Source organism: Polypterus senegalus, chromosome 11 (assembly GCF_016835505.1).
Source record: "Polypterus senegalus isolate Bchr_013 chromosome 11, ASM1683550v1, whole genome shotgun sequence".
NCBI classification, from domain to species: domain Eukaryota; kingdom Metazoa; phylum Chordata; class Cladistia; order Polypteriformes; family Polypteridae; genus Polypterus; species Polypterus senegalus.
Window position 1 is genome coordinate 140873771 of NC_053164.1, and position 15369 is coordinate 140889139.

Here is a 15369-nt window from a genome sequence, read left to right on the forward strand (position 1 = left end):
GCTGTGAATACTTTATGGATGCACTGTATGTTGTCAGAAAGGTTTTCAGATTTACTAACAATCAAAAACTGAAATCTCATATTTAAAGTAGTATTCAGAACTTTTGCTGTGGTACTCCGAATTGCGGATAGGTGAATCATGTTTAATTATCCTTGAGATGTGTCTAGAACCTATTTGTAGTCCAGATGTTGCAAACTGAAGTGACTGAACAAAAAAACAAGCGGTGAAGTACAAGGAAATCTCTGTAGACCTCCACGACCATATTGTGGTGGGACACAGATCATAGCAAGGTTATAATACCATTTCTGAAGGTTTGTGTTTTCCCAGTAGCATAGTGACCTCAATAACTGTGAAACTGAAGAAGTCTGGTACTACCAGGACTCTTTCTAGATTTGGCTGTCCAGCCAAATGGAGTAACTGGGCAAGAATGGCCTTGGTCAGGAAAAAGACAAAGAACCCAAGTGTCCAACTGTCACTCTAACAGAAATTCAAAAGACCTCTGCTGAGATGGCAAAACCTGTTGGAAGGACAACAATCTCAGCAACACTCCATCCATTAGGTGTTTATGGCAGAGTGGCTAACACCTACTTGGAGTTTACCACACACTGAAAGGTACAGAAGTATAATAAACAACAAAAGAATCCAGTGAAGAAGAAAAAAAAAAAAATCAGTTAACCAAATGACCAATTAACCATTATTTATTTGTGTTGCCATCAAGGCAGCATGATGTTATAAAGGCAAGACCCACACACTCTTAGCACCATTTTCCAGATTCTTCAGAAGTTTAGAAAGTTTGCCAAAACTAAACAGAGAGTATATAACCAAGGTTTGGGGTAAAAGCATTTAATTTCCTGAGATGACCCCACTGTACATTAAGGTTAGTAGATACCAACATACCCCCAGCTCCACAGAGACAATAAATGGTCAGCAGATGGAGTTACTGGGAATAATGTTGAAACAAGGAATGATGGGGTAACAGCAAAATAATATGAAGGTGAGTATAAGAAAGAAAAAAGGGGGTTATCGTCCATCAGTGTTACTCATGGTCTGAATAAACAACCTAAAGCAAATGGTAAAATCTAAAGTTGAACACAAGACATTGAAAATATGGCACTTTTTTCAGGGTTGTGGCAGAAGATGATTTAGGTGAAGATAGCCTTTGCATATCACTAGAAGAATGTCAGAACAGTTTCCTTGGAAAGTCATATATTATGAAAACATCTGTACACAAGAATGATAACTGGCAGGCATAATAAGCCACACCATCAAAAAAGGACTGGTTGGGGTTCAGTTCTTCTCAAAAAAGAAAAGAGTGTTGATCCCCTCAGTTAAGAATGAAAAATTGAACGTTCTTGGGGTTAACACCTCATATTCTGTTTTTTCACCTCTATACTGTATATCCTTAAATATATGTAGGGTTCATGGATGATACTTTAGATTTAACAAATCTGTTTATATTTCCAAGCAGGGTATTAATAAATACATCCCACATAAAGAATACATAAATATTTTAAGGCTGATGCAAATGTACTTGTTTGTAAACGTAATACTGCATTCATTTTTGTACTACATTTTGGTGTGCAAGCATATGTGCCAGTTTACCCATTTTCATTGCTCAACAAACTTTAGATATGTATGATATTTATTTCTTGTCGCCTAGCAGCATTGTGGCACAGTGGTAGCACTGTGGCCTCACAGTAAGAAAACCAGACTTTGCATCCTGGATGTTCCTTGCATGGAGGGTGATCTGGTTTCTTCCTAAACACTAAACTAGCTCTAGTATGTGTGTGGTGTGTTCACTCTTTGACAGACCGGAGCCCTGTCCAGGTGATTATTCCTGCCTTTTGTTCTGTGCTTGCTGGAATAGGTTCCAGCTCCCCCCACACAATCCTGCTCAGGCTTAAATAGTTTTAGAGGATGGTATGATATGGAATTTGTTTCATTTCCAGTTTTTACAAATGGCCAAGCATATGTTACTTGGCCTAGAAGAACCTTAAGGGCAAAGTTAAAGTAAAAGTTACCAATACAGAAAAGCAAGGAAAACCAATTCCTAATGAATGATAATGTTTACTCAAAATATTGTATAAATGAAGTACTTTCTGCTTTAACATATTATTTAATCCAATAAGGAGATGCATACCCATTTAACCACATAATCTATGTCTACACAAGCAAGTATGCAAGTAATTTATCCATTTTCTCATTTTTCTTTTGTGCATACAGTAGTAAGTGCTGTAAACCCATCCAGTATTATAGCCTAATTCCATGGATGGCAGAAAATGCCATTATGGTTAGTCTAAATAAGCCACTACAGTAAAAGAAGGCCATACTACTGAAAATGTATTGACTTGAATGCTTCAGGAATTAACATGTTGTCAGATTGTGAAAGACATAAGTTAACATTTTCAAACATCTTTAATCAAATTCCGAGTCATTATCGGGGGCACAAGGCAAGAAACAATCCTGAACTAAATGCTAAACCATCACAGGACCCACCCAATTTGGAATCACTAATTAACCTAACCTGTATGTCTTTGGGCCTGTGGCATGAAAAAACTTTCACAAGAAGGATGTGTAAACTCTGTAAAGACAACGACTGGATATGTAATTTGATCCACTGCAATTTTAGGCATACACATAAGAATTTTACTGTACTATGTAAAGAAATAAACAAAGAAAAGGTTTACATGTAAAAAGTGTAGTCAGTTTTAAAGCAAATTTGACTTGCGTTATCTAAAGACATAGTGGAGCTTAAGGAAGAGTTGAGCCCTACAGTATATATGCAGAACTCAGTCTTCAGTTGTTATGTACCTGGTTCTAGACTTGTTTGGCCTGGAGTAGAGAGAAATGTTAAAAAATAAATTTTTAAGTGAGATAGTAGATTGAATATGAAATAAATGACTCTAGAAAGAAATGACAGGACTGACAGTAGTTAGTTGAAATTAGAAGGTAGGACAGAATGTATCAAAGATCACTTTTCAAAGGGCTGTAATTTAACAAAACATGTACAAATCACATCCCTTAACTGCAAAAAAAATGCATTAGCAATACTGCCTCTGGAGCCAGATTTTCTACCCATCCACCCATATTCACTTTCCTCCATTGGAGGTTAAGGTTGAGTCAGAGTTTGTACCTATAGTAGCAGATTTGAAACAAGAAGCAATCTTGAATATGCTCCATCACTTTTATGTGCACACACAACACAACACATTATTTTACAGAGCTGAATTAGTGCCAATAATTATTGCGAAATGTACAGTACATCTGTGGCATTGGGAAAGAAACTGAATTCATGGAGAGAAACTCAGGATCACTTGGGCAGAATGTGTAACTGACAGGATCTCGGAGCAGTGAAACTGAAGCAATGAAAGCAAATCATGAATTGCTCTACACAGACCACTGGTAAATTATGCTTCAATGCTCACCCTTAGGAAAACATCAATTTCAGTTTACCAGAAACACTGTCAACATTTTCTTTTGGCAAGAAAACTAGATAAAATATAAGTCAGCCTGGTTTTCTTCACTATCTAGGGAAAGTAAGGTAAACACTTTACAAAATGCAGTGGAAGCAGAAAAGTAAAGAGAATGAAATTTATGAATTCCCTTAGTATCTCTACCTAAGTCATAAGGTTACTTTAATCTTCAAAATGTATCTTGTGTGTTTTCAGTAAAGCTTATTCTGACTGGTGGGTTACTACTTAGCAAAGCAGTGCTAGGACGTTGGCTAACAAATGCACAATGATAGAACAGCTTCTTTAATTTCTATACTCTCCATGCTGCTTTTTCTTTCCAATAGGAATGGACCCTATGGAGAAAGGAGTCTTGATGTTCTGTCTGTCTTTTTCAGCCTCCTCCTCTTCATCATATCTTTCATCATCATCATCATCCTCATCCTCGGCGTCACTGTGATGTGGTGTTGAATGCAAAGATGCAGATGGAGACGGAGGTACTGAGGATGGTCGAGGATACCTAAACCCTTCAGTCTAGAAAAATTGTGAAAAACATAAAAATAAAATATTAATTTATGTTAGAATAGTAAAATTGATCATGTATTGCTGAATAACAAAATAAAGCTGCAAATTAACAAAATTGTGAATTGTGAATCATGATCAGGCCCCTAAACCCGAAATAGTCAGTATTCACTTTATTTACTTCATTCAGGCTGATTAACGGCATTAAGCCTTAAGAATATAATTATATCCTATTAGTAGTAATAGCACTTTATACCAGCTACAGGAGCAATATAACAATACAGCACTCCAGACTCGTTTTGATGTTAACTTTTAATAGCTTAATACAGCCCTTTTTTCCCCTTTAGCAGTAAAAAGCAGTAGGTCCTTTCATGAGAAAATAAACAGAAACAGCCATTTCCTGCTGTTTTCAAACAAAGTGGCATTTCTCAAGAGTGATTCTATGATGTAAAGCAAATGCACTTTGAAAAGGCTAATTTGAATGAAAATGGGAATTGTATAGGCATCTAATTTATCAGAAATATATCAAGCCTTTCATCATGAGCTGAGATGCACTACAGTCTATGCTGGCAACAATGTTGATATATACCCTGTGCATGAAGGCCAGTCTGTTGTGAAGCACTCTAGCAAAAACACCTTCATACACATAGCCATCTGCACACCTAAGTAACATTTTAACTCCTATTCAATACTGTACCAATGGCATTTCTGCATTAGGAACCAGTGGGGAACAGACCAACTAGCTGTCATGCAAAATAAGTAATACGCTTCCCTCAGTAATTTAACTTATGAGCAAAATAAGTATAATAAACCTCAACATTGTCATTTGATGCATTCTTTTTCAATTTTTCTGTCATATTTGCAATTTAATTACTTATCTAGAAATATATTGCTTCTTCATGTGTATGAAATTATTTTTGTTCCAAGTGAAGAAGGCCTGTTTCCAGCTCGGGGATAGATCAGTTGGACCTGCAGTGTTATATATAGATTTGGGTTTATGTGCACATGTCCAGCCTGAACTTTCCAGTTTACCGATCAGTGGAGTATGAAGGTCCTCACCTGTTGTTGTTGTTTTTTAATCATGCATTTGCAATTCCGTTCAAACTTGTGACCATAATGAAAAGTCCATTTACTCACTTAAAAGTAGCTGTAGTGGAATGATTTCTAGCATACAAGTTGATAAATATTTGGTAGGTCTTTATTTGTAAGCTAGACAAAGCAAATGTAATATTAGATAGTACTTCAGGAGGCATGTTGTACTTTATTCATGAGAATAGTGGTGTTTTGATGTTTTCCAAACCAATCCCCCACACCCAACCTTTAGAAATGACCCAGGATGCGAAATTTATTGTGGGGGTGAATGAGTGTGTATCAGACCAGATTAGCAAGGGTGACTGTGTTTGGATGTAGAGCCTATAAATTATCCTCCACAAGAAGGCCATAAACTGCCTAAACAAAGTAAAACAAAAAACAATGTAAACTAAAGTTTGAGTTTTCCCTGAGCACTTTTGTTGGTAAATGGCCCAGGAAGAGAAAACTAAGGTAACGAAGGTAAACTAATTCTATAGGTCTGAAATATTTTAATTTTAAATAATTTTTAAATGTTCATGATTGGCTTTGAATTGGAGGCCATTCTGTACCACACCACACTATTGGTTTGTGTTTTGTGATATGAATGGTATAAAGTTGGTCACCTTGTTTTGACTGCTCTCTCTCTCGCCATCTGGCAATGAACAGAAGATCATGAAGAAGATAACTCTATTTTGGCAGCCATGTGTCCTGTCTCAATACTCCATTCAATGGCCAAGTGCTAAGCAAAGGTAGACTGACAATAAGCAGAGAGCTGCCTATGGACACAAGATGCACTGCTGCTTATGATATAATGTTATAGTTTGGCAATATTTACATTGTATTTTGCTTCCTTTAATATTTTTGAGCCTTTTAGCGATAATATACAAGTACAGTGCATCCAGAAAGTATTCACAGCGCATTACTTTTTCCACATTTTGTTATGCTACAGCCTTATTCCAAAATGGATTAAATTCATTTTTTCCCCAGAATTCTACACTCAACACCCCATAATGACAAAGTGAAAAAAGTTTACTCGAGATTTTTGCAAATTAATTAAAAATAAAAAAAATTGAGAAAGCACATGTACATAAGTATTCACAGCCTTTGCCATGAAGCTCAACATTGTGCATCCTTTTTCCCCTGATCATCCTTGAGATGTTTCTGCAGCTTAATTAGAGTCCACCTGTGGTAAATTCAGTTGATTGGACATGATTTGGAAAGGCACACACCTGTCTATATAAGGTCCCACAGTTGACAGTTCATGTCAGAGCACAAACCAAGCATGAAGTCAAAGGAATTGTCTGTAGACCTCCGAGACAGGATTGTCTCAAGGCACAAATCTGGGGAAGGTTACAGAAAAATTTCTGCAGCTTTGAAGGTCCCAATGAGCACAGTGGCCTCCATCATCCGTAAGTGGAAAAAGTTTGAAACCACCAGGACTCTTCCTAGAGCTGGCCGGCCATCTAAAGCCGCCATCTCAGCCCCAGCTGAGCAATCTGGGGAGAAGGGCCTTAGTCAGGGAGGTGACCAAGAACTCAATGGTCACTCTGTCAGAGCTCCAGAGGTCCTCTGTGGAGAGAGGATTACCTTCCAGAAGGACAACCATCTCTGCAGCAATCCACCAATCAGGCATGTATGGTAGAGTGGCCAGATAGAAGCCACTCCTTAGTAAAAGGCACATGGCAGCCCGCCTGGAGTTTGCCAAAAGGCACCTGAAGGACTCAGACCATGAGAAACAAAATTCTCTGGTCTGATGAGACAAAGATTGAACTCTTTGGTGTGAATGCCAGACTTAACGTTTGGAGGAAACAAGGCAATGCTCATCACCAGGCCAATACCATCCCTACAGTGAAGCATAGTGGTGGCAGCATCATGCTATGGGGATGTTTTTCAGCGGCAGGAACTGGAAGGCTAGTCAGGATAAAGGGAAAGATGACTGCAGCAATGTACAGAGTCATCCTGGATGAAAACCTGCTCCAGAGCGCTCTTGACCTCAGACTGGGGCGACGGTTCATCCTTCAGCAGGACAACGACCCTAAGCACACAGCCAAAATATCAAAGGAGTGGCTTCAGGACAACTCTGTGAATGTCCTTGAGTGGCCCAGCCAGAGCCCAGACTTGAATCCAATTGAACATCTCTGGAGAGATCTTAAAATGGCTGTGCATTGACGCTTCCCATCCAACCTGATGGAGCTTGAGAGGTGCTGCAAAGAGAAATGGGCAAAACTGGCCAAGGATAGGTGTGCCAAGCTTGTGGCATCATATTCAAAAAGACTTGAGGCTGTAATTGCTGCCAAAGGTGCACCGACAAAGTATTGAGCAAAGGCTGTGAATACTTATGTACATGTGATTTCTCAGTTTTTTTTATTATTAATAAATTTGCCAAAACCTCAAGTAAACTTTTTTCACATTGTCATTATGGTGTGTTGTGTGTAGAATTCTGAGGAAAAAAATGAATTTAATCCATTTTGGAATAAGGCTGTAACATAACAAAATGTGGAAAAAGTGATGCGCTGTGAATACTTTCTGGATGCACTGTAAATATGTAGATTAACTCCTGCTTGTATTTTTACTCAGTCTAATTACCTGAGCTTACAGATATAGAATGGAAGGGGAGAGGAAGTGCTAAAGAATCTGACCAGAGAGTAGCGAGTGTATGGGATTTAAGGCATTTTATTAAGATCAACACAATAAATAATATAAAGGGGACAATTGGGTCACTATAGGACCATACATCACAAAACAGTAGCCAGAGTAATATGTTAAAAAAACAAAAGGAGATCAATATCTGGAATGTAAAGCACACAAGACATTAGGCTGCATCATGATTTTCACTAAATTTGAAAATGTTTGTGTTATTTGCATGCTATTGTGGCTTCTCCTTTTTCACCTAAAAAACATTCAATTATAAACTTATAAAGTTGCTGTTGGAATTTAGGCAGGTCATAGCTAATAGAATTTCCTGAGTAGCTGGTGGTAGCAAGGCTCTCACTTTTTACAGCATTGAAATCATACATTGCCAGATTTTATCAAATGATGATGATGTCAGAGGGAAACACAATAATCTGATGCCTTTCGACACAGACTAGGTACCAGCATCACATTATTTGGGATACAAAAAGTATGTCAATGTGCAGGTCCTTCTAGACAGTACCAAAAGAGAGGCAGATATAGTTAGTTAGGTAATTTAAAGTTTACATGAGAGAGGTCTGTACCCACATAAAGGAAAATACTGGTGTGGCCCCACTAGAATTATTATGACCAAACACCAATGAACTCTACAGAAACCAATTCAACAGGTGAATAAACAAACAAAAAGTGTTACTTTTTACGAGAAGTGGAGTTTTGCTTTTAAACAAAATTATTTGTCAACTTGGGAGTTGCCATGGGAGACTTGGCTGACTTTGATCCTAATTGCATTTGACAGTGGCATTTGTGTTTTGTGGAGATTTTATATTTTGGGTGTTTCTTTTCCTGTTTTGCATGTCATTACATTCTGACTCTTTACTGTATACTGCTCCAGATATGCCAGCTATTCAAAATGGCAGTGGCTGCTATGTATCTTTCTAGCTGTCTATCTCCTAGGTGGCTGTTTTGACTCTTTTGGATTGGACATCAAGCAAAGAGTTGGCTGTTTTGAGTTGTATAGCATGCTAGCTTCCAGAAAACGGAGTTTATGTTTCTTCTGTAATGCTGCCGATCACCTATCAAAATGACAGCTGCCTTGTCTCTGTCTTGTTATTTGGCTGCTGCTTTGTTTCTTAATGGTCTGTGTAGCTGCCTGACCCTCAACCAGACCAAAACTGCCTAATTTTGGCTTGCCTGTGAAACTGGCTCATTCTTCAAACTAACACTCAGCTGCCTTATGTCATTTCAGCCTATGCAGCTCACTGATTTACACTAAAGGAAGCTGCCTTGATTCTTCCCAGTCTGCCCCATTCAGACACAGTGACCCATTTAATGCTTATATATGCCCTAACTTCTTAAAATTTCTTAACAATTCTAGAAACATTTTCAAAGGTATTTGATACATGCAGTCATTCATTTCCATGCATAAATAACTCTCACTACCCAAAATGTCAATTCTGACTTTCCCGGATAGATCTTACAATGACAAGGCACATCACAAACTAGCTATAGCCCCAAAAAGGCCAGATACTGTGGTGGGCACAGTATCAAGTTATAGTGCAGCTACTGCATGCCACTTACAGTCATGTTTTCTTTATCTTAGACCTATTTTATAAATATTTGTTTTTAGTCCTCCAAATGGAAACCTATATTCAGCTTTCTATAACAGATATCTATTGACAGATATTAAACTTGACTGGGACTGCCAAATGATATTTCAATGGAAACTCCAAAGAACAAATAAAGTGAAAAAAGGACATGGATTGATGCAAGCAGGTGATCAAATACATAATCAAAAATTCATGTAAAAATGTTTGTTACATAAGCAATGATATTGTTTAAACAACTTATATATGTATAGTTAATATCGCTTCTGTAGAAAATGAGTATATCAAACCACACTTAAATAGTCTTTTTTAGAGGATCTGTTATTATTTTATAGTGTTTTACAAAAATGGACATTTTTTGCAACATTTTTATGGTAACTTTAAATTCAAAAGGGTACATTTTAAGCAGATGGTGTGAATGTCACATAAATAACAAGATATACTTTAGTACAATTCTATTACACTTAGTGGCAGATAAAGAGGTACAAAAAGGTTAGAGAAGGAAGATACATCAGGAAATTACAGGTTAAAGTGATTATGACATCAAAATAAGTCTTATTCCTTAAATGGTCCTTTTTTAGTAGTGCATAAAAATATTCTAGTGAATTAGGCAGTGTTTTCTTCGTTTCAAGTTCATAGCAGGATTACCTAGGTAAATTGGTGACACCAGCCTTACACACTGGCACATGCACAATTTTGGCCAGCAATTGCAGTCACACATCTAGCAACAGCTGTGACCAGCCCTGGAAGTAAATGATGTTGCAGTAAAACACAAGGTATAACCTAAAAGAACAAATACACACATTTTCTAAATGGCCTGTCATCAAACAATATACAAATAAATGCCAGATGTGTCAAAGAATGAGTCTTAATGACATCAAAAAAGTGACAGCAGATTCAAATGTGTGAGTTATTAAAGAAATAAGGAAAATTAGAAATCCCAATAGTCAGTAAGAAAGGAATATAGCTAACAGTACACAATCCATTCATAAAATGTTCTGTTAGTTTTAAAGAAGAGATCACAAACAACCATTATTTTCTCATGTGAAGTACAAATTAGCAGTTATACAACAGAAAGGCAAATGCTGATCCTAAATGTGAGAAGCCTAGACCCAACTAATAAAACACAATTTAAAATGAGACTAAGAAAGTAAAATATTTGATATATGCAGGTGTTGGTAATGGTGTTTGTGTACTGAGCAAAGCTCTTACATGTGGAAGTTAAGATTTTATTGGTAATATCAGCGAAAATCTGAGATTTACAGAAGGTGACAGTTACAATTGCTGTCATTTACAAAAGAATGTTCCATTCGTTCTATAGAATTCAATCAAAAATCTTCCACTAAACATCCAATCATGCTCAGTTTATGCCCCTGGATTCACTCTGTTATCGTTTTCTTCGTCGTCAACCCTTTTTTAGCCAGTTGTTAATTATTTTCAAATTGCTGTAGGGCTAAAGGCAGCAGGGCTTAATGCTAAGTCATTGCTCTTAGGAGCTGTAACAGTCAGGGTTGCAGTTACCTTAGGAATATAAAATTCTCCAGTAGGCCAAAGTGCTTCAGGATGGCTTTAGTAAGGTCACAGCAATTTCAGCCCTTGCTACATCTAACTCATTTTATTATTAAGTTGAAGTGTTTGCCTCTATTGAGACATTTTGTATCTTGCATTCCTCTGGACTACTTTACTATTTAGACAATGTTTCTTGCATTCCCATTTTATTATTGTACAGCATATTAATTACTTTTTCCTTTGTTATTAACTGACTACAGTTTAGTTTTTCCCTTTACTTCTTCCCTTTTCCTCATATTGATTCTGTTCAGTTCAGTAATTAAGAATACATATTTGTTTTATTGTTGTTATTTTTTGTTTACTTAAGGATTTTTTTTTTCATGTTTTGGTTAAATGATATGGCAGATTACTTAATTAATCCTGCTGTGTTTTTTGGGAGAACTCTTTAAGAATTGGCCTTCTCAGTAGGAATTAAAAAAAAACACATACATGTTAATTTACAGTATATGGGACTGAAGAACAGTGGTACCATCTGTTCAATGAAGTGACATCATACAGCTAACAATTATGCATCCAAATCCTTAACAGCTATTTTTCATTGATCATGATAAACTGTGAACATTCTTAAACAACACAAACTACATAAAAAGAATGGATGGACCCATGTAATTAGAGCAACAACAACAACAATTCTTGTAGAGCCCAAAACCACACAAGGAATGCCTCAATGGGCTTTAACAGGACCTTTATTTGACAGGCCCACAGCACTGACTATCTAAGAAGACAAGAAAAATACTCCCAAAATACCTTTAAAGGAAAATAAATGGAAGAAATATTGGGAAAGACATTTCAGAGAAACTCCCCCTTCTAGGTAGGTTGGGTGTAATTACAGGTCATTTACCTTAACTTAAATCACATTTAAATGAAAGAAACAGTTATAAAGGGCATGAAAGAAAAGCAACTGTAAAAAAAAAAGGGATGTTGTGGACTACCACAGTGGTTCTCAACCTGTGGGGCGCGAAGATGTGAAATAAAGAAAACAAGAATCAAAAATATGAAAATAACATCTGTTGAAACCAAAACAAATTAACTTTAACTACATTCTGATACTAGAACAATAAATACAGAGTTAGATAAATGTCGATAAAAGTTAAGTAGGTATAATAAAATATGCATCTACATTTCAAAAAAATGTTAGGGGGGGCGTGATTAAAACTGTTATGAAAACTAGGGTTGCAAATACTTAAAGGCTGAGAAACGCTGGACTACCAAAGATTAAAAAATAGAGATGCTATTAAAGTAACATGACACTTTTATCAGGAAGAGACAATAATATTAGCAGGAAATTTTATAATATTGTCTACATTGACTTTCAAAATGCTGACCAAACTACAAATTGCAGATTTTTGGTCATGACAGGAAAGGTAATCACGTTCTCTTTAAACTACTACTACTACTTCTTAAAATGATCTTTATAAAAAAGCCATTCAAAATTAGATTAAGAAAGCATTACTAGAGTGGTTTGTGTAGAACTACAAAATAACATGATTTGTTAAAGGCAAATGTATATGCAATTATGAGCTGTCAACAGCTGTCATATTTTCTTGTTACATCAGCTTTGCCTTGTCTTACACATTGAAATGACTGATGGAAGCAAATAGCATGAGATAAACTGATAAAACAGCAAGTAAAGAAGGATCTTGGACTTCTCACCTGTGGTGGGGCTGTGGGGTCCATCTTGAATTTGTCTGGAAAAGCTCGGCTCAGGGCCAGGTGTCGGGCATGCATATAATACTAAAAGTAATAATAACAAAAAGGTTATGAAATTCAGAATGTTACCATGGTGCAAGTACCGTAACAATGAGGTAGGATATAACATTCTATTTAAGGTGTGTGCATTCAACTGCCAGCATCTTCTTTTTAGCTAAGTGGTGTATTGCGTAGACTTTTATAATGTCAAAATTCTACATTTAGCTTTCTAAACATGCTGCAACCCTTTTAGTTTTCTTGTAGGAAGACCTTTAAAAAGATGATTGCAATAGTTCAGTTTGGTGTCAATCCAATCCATATGGTCACATACTAACAATGTTAACATGATAACATGACTTTCAACTGCAGCAAGTTCTTTGTTACAGTTAAATAGCACCCCAATAATTTTACAGGAATCAAGTTTTAAGGAGATGGATGACAAGTGTCTTAAGTTGGTCAAATGATCCTACTAGACAGAGCTTTTTTCATGGCATGCAAAGTGAGGATCAGATTAAATATGGGTAATGAGTTGTATACAGTATTTCATCACTGAACAGAATACATGTAATAAGTTAGACATTCAAAACCAAGCTGTGCATGTTCATGTAATTTTGTGAGGTCATAAATGGTAAGTGGATATAACATGGGACTTGTATAACGTGACTTGTCATCCCTATCTGGAAAGGGAAGTCGATTGCCTGGATTGCGGCAACTACAGGGTGAAAACACTGCTCTCGGTACCAGGTAAGATCCTTGCTAGGGTCATCTTCAATAGGATCCGTGATTACTTGCTCACCTACTTTTGACCAGAGCAGTCTGGTTTTATGCCTAAGAAGTGTACCATCAACCGCATCTGAGGGTTCTCATGGAGCTTAAAGCGTACAACTCAGTTGCTCGAGCTGTCCTGTGGGACATCCTGAGACTTGGCGGGATCCCCAGAAGGTTGCTGGATATAATGGCTGGCCTGTACAATGGTACTGAACTGAGGCAGAACTTCTGTAGTTTTCCCAGTTGATTCTGGGGCACGTCAGGGGTGTGTTCTTGCTCCTACTCTGTTCAATGCTTGCATGGACTGGGTGTTGGGCAAGGTCCTGGGGTCTGGTGCATCGGTTGGCGAAGAAAGATTCACTGATCATGATGCTGTGATCTTCGTGGAGTCAATGGAGGCTCTAATCAGAGCTTTCAAGAAACTAAGCAAGGAATCTGAGTGTCTGAGTTTGCAAGTGTCCTGGATAAAAACCAAGATCTAGGCCTTTAATGACCTCTTAGGCACAGCCATCAGCAGTGTGTCTGTCTGCGAAGAAAGTGTCAACCTTGTCAAGAGGTTTACTTATCTTGGCAGTGACATTCATGTCTCTGGTGACTCTTCCTATGAAGTCAGTAGAAAGACTGGGAGAGCATGGAGGGTAATGAGGTTGCTGCAAAATGATGAAGGTCCAAGTCTTTAGAGTCCTAGTGCTTTCTGTCTTGTTATATGGTTGTGACACCAAGATCCCAAGCTGTTTTGTCGTGTGGTGGGCATGGCAACACGCTGTACCACTGCATGATCCCCAACCTGACCTGACCTGTCCTGATATAATACTCCATTTCTTAAAGTTATTATAGCAATTCTAAACCAGCTAGAATAATAGTTTACATCTCCTTGTTGCATGTCACAACCCAGTGAAAACCTGCTGAGACTCTATTGCTACAGTCAATACTTTCCACATTATCTAAACAAAGGACCAATTACTATAATGGTGGGAAATCTCTCTGTGTGTTGAATGCTCTCTACTAGTCCCATTATAATGTAGATGTTGCTATATTACTGAGTTTTTTTTTTCTTAGAGTCGGTCATATTATGTAATAATCTGCTTATGTAATAAAATGTAATGTAATAATCTGCTTAATCCAGAACATGGTTATAAGGGGTGCTGGAGCCTATTATAGTTATCATTGGGCGCGAAGCAGGAACAAACCCTGGACAGGACAACAGCCAATTGCAGACAGAGGTTGTCTAATTTTTTTACTATGGTTTTGTAACTTTGTCAATTCACTTCCACTTTTGTTTTGTGCTTCCAGTTGGAATATGAACTTTTATTTTCTCAGTTTAATTGGAACTACCATGACAACATTTTGCTTTCTAATACAAGTTTATTACTTTGATACAATGGCCAGCTGCTATGGGTTGCAGTCTCAAAAGATGTGGCACATTAAATCACTAGTATATAAATTAATGTCTTTCATCATCCAAGATTGTGGATTCTCTTAAAAAACATCTTGCACATCCTGGTTATAACTTTTGCTTAGAACCTTTTGACTGTTGAGGAGTTCAATGGTTTAACTAGAATGATTTGGACACATATTACAGAACATAAATATGAAAACATTTTTGAACAGGGGCTGGAGGAACAGTTCCTATACCTTCAGTACCTTCTTTTTCTAAACAGAAAAAAAGTAGTTTAAGCTCAAAAGAAAGGAGGAAATTAACTTAGGAATGTCTCTAATTTTACTGTTGGGGTTCTGAGCATCTAGTTGCCATAAGCATCTGGGAAGCACTCACAATACTTTGGTGTTGATGAGATGAACATTTGTAGTTAAACCCTTTATGAATATTCTGTTAATATTCCAGTGACTCTTTTCAGTAATATCTGCCTAAATTGAATCTGGTGATGCAGAAAACTTTATTAGTTAATCTTTGTTTTAAGAATTGGCTTTTTAAACACAATCTTAATGGTTTCAGAGGAAAATTAAGTGCTGGAGCAGTTAGTGCTCTGAGCATTATATTATGAGGATTCAACCTCTCGTCCTTTACTGTCTGATTTTTTGGAGGTCATTTTGGCTTTGATACATGA

At 37.1% G+C, this 15369-nt stretch overlaps 1 protein-coding gene across 1 annotated transcript in view; it reads right to left on the reverse strand.

Moving 5' to 3' along the window:
• Nucleotides 1-687: 687 nt before the first annotated feature.
• Nucleotides 688-15369, reverse strand: part of gys2 (glycogen synthase 2) — a 103644-nt gene continuing 88962 nt past the window's right edge. The window contains exons 15-16 of the mRNA XM_039769701.1: nucleotides 12500-12580; nucleotides 688-3983 (exon numbers count right to left, since the gene is read on the reverse strand). Of these exons, the coding sequence (XP_039625635.1) occupies nucleotides 3756-3983; nucleotides 12500-12580 (309 nt within the window). The 3' untranslated portion in view covers nucleotides 688-3755. The remainder of the gene's footprint in view (nucleotides 3984-12499; nucleotides 12581-15369) is intronic.